This window comes from Sinocyclocheilus anshuiensis, unplaced genomic scaffold, assembly GCF_001515605.1.
Source record: "Sinocyclocheilus anshuiensis isolate Anshui unplaced genomic scaffold, SAMN03320099.WGS_v1.1 scaffold655, whole genome shotgun sequence".
NCBI classification, from domain to species: Eukaryota; Metazoa; Chordata; class Actinopteri; order Cypriniformes; family Cyprinidae; genus Sinocyclocheilus; species Sinocyclocheilus anshuiensis.
This window is the reverse complement of record NW_015548221.1, coordinates 374,076-375,004: the sequence shown is the minus strand read 5'-3', so window position 1 is coordinate 375,004 and position 929 is coordinate 374,076. Positions and strand designations below refer to the sequence as shown.

At 33.8% G+C, this 929-nt stretch overlaps 1 protein-coding gene across 1 annotated transcript in view; it reads left to right on the top strand.

Annotated features, from left to right (window-relative positions):
- LOC107654184 (cyclin-dependent kinase 8-like) overlaps nucleotides 1-929 on the top strand; it is an 18,372-nt gene extending 17,443 nt beyond the window's left edge. The window contains exon 13 of the mRNA XM_016441155.1: nucleotides 862-929. Within this exon, the coding sequence (XP_016296641.1) occupies nucleotides 862-929 (68 nt within the window). The remainder of the gene's footprint in view (nucleotides 1-861) is intronic.

Below are 929 nucleotides of genomic sequence, written 5' to 3'. Positions count from 1 at the left end.
TATTAGGCATGCACCGATAGGATTTTTTTGGCCGATACCGATTTTAACAAGCAACTACTGACCAATACCGATATTGGTCATTTGCATAAAGTAGGGGTTAAAAACCAGAAAAAAAAAACGATCGGTTCACTCCGAGCAGAATTGGTATTTGAACGTTTCTGTTCCTGTGTTCCTCTGTATTATTACCGCTCCGAAACCGGTTTGAGTAGAAAAAATACTGGTTAATAACGTTATTTTAAAAACTTTTTCTTTGCCTGTAATAATAATAATAAAGTACAGCGTTTTCTTTGCTCAAAAAAAACACGAGGGTCTTGATCTGGTAGCCTATCTTGTGCTTCGTCATAGCCAATACAGCATCATTTTTTCTAGATTTTGACCAAATGCATTAAACAAAAGAAAATACTGTCAACGCTTTAAAGACATTAAAGCAGGCCTATTTTTTCAAGATATTTAAAAATGTTTGCAGCATGGATAAAAAAATGCTACTCCTATAAGCGTTTTGAGAGGAAAAAACAGCCTAAATTAGTAGGATGTATGTCGCATTTTATTATGAATATATTATTATTATCATTCAGAAATAATGTAGGCTAAAACACCGGTAAATAAAGCAAAATATTTACAAACATTACAAACACAATTAGGCTATTTTAGTTCCCTTCTCTCCACAACAAATCCTCTAATGTTGTAAGCCAAAACGAATTAATTTAAAAGTGAAACTAAAGCCTACCTCTCTCATTCTGCACGAATCCACAGGTTTCCATATTCATGACGTATCTGGATGCTAAAATATTATTTATTATGTAAACTATAGGCTTTGTTCTTCACTCCCATTTTCGACATAAAACCTCATCCTTTACATAGGCTATATCAGCAGTGAGGCGCTGGTTATGCTGAATGGCACAGACTGTACTACAGAGTATTTAAATTGA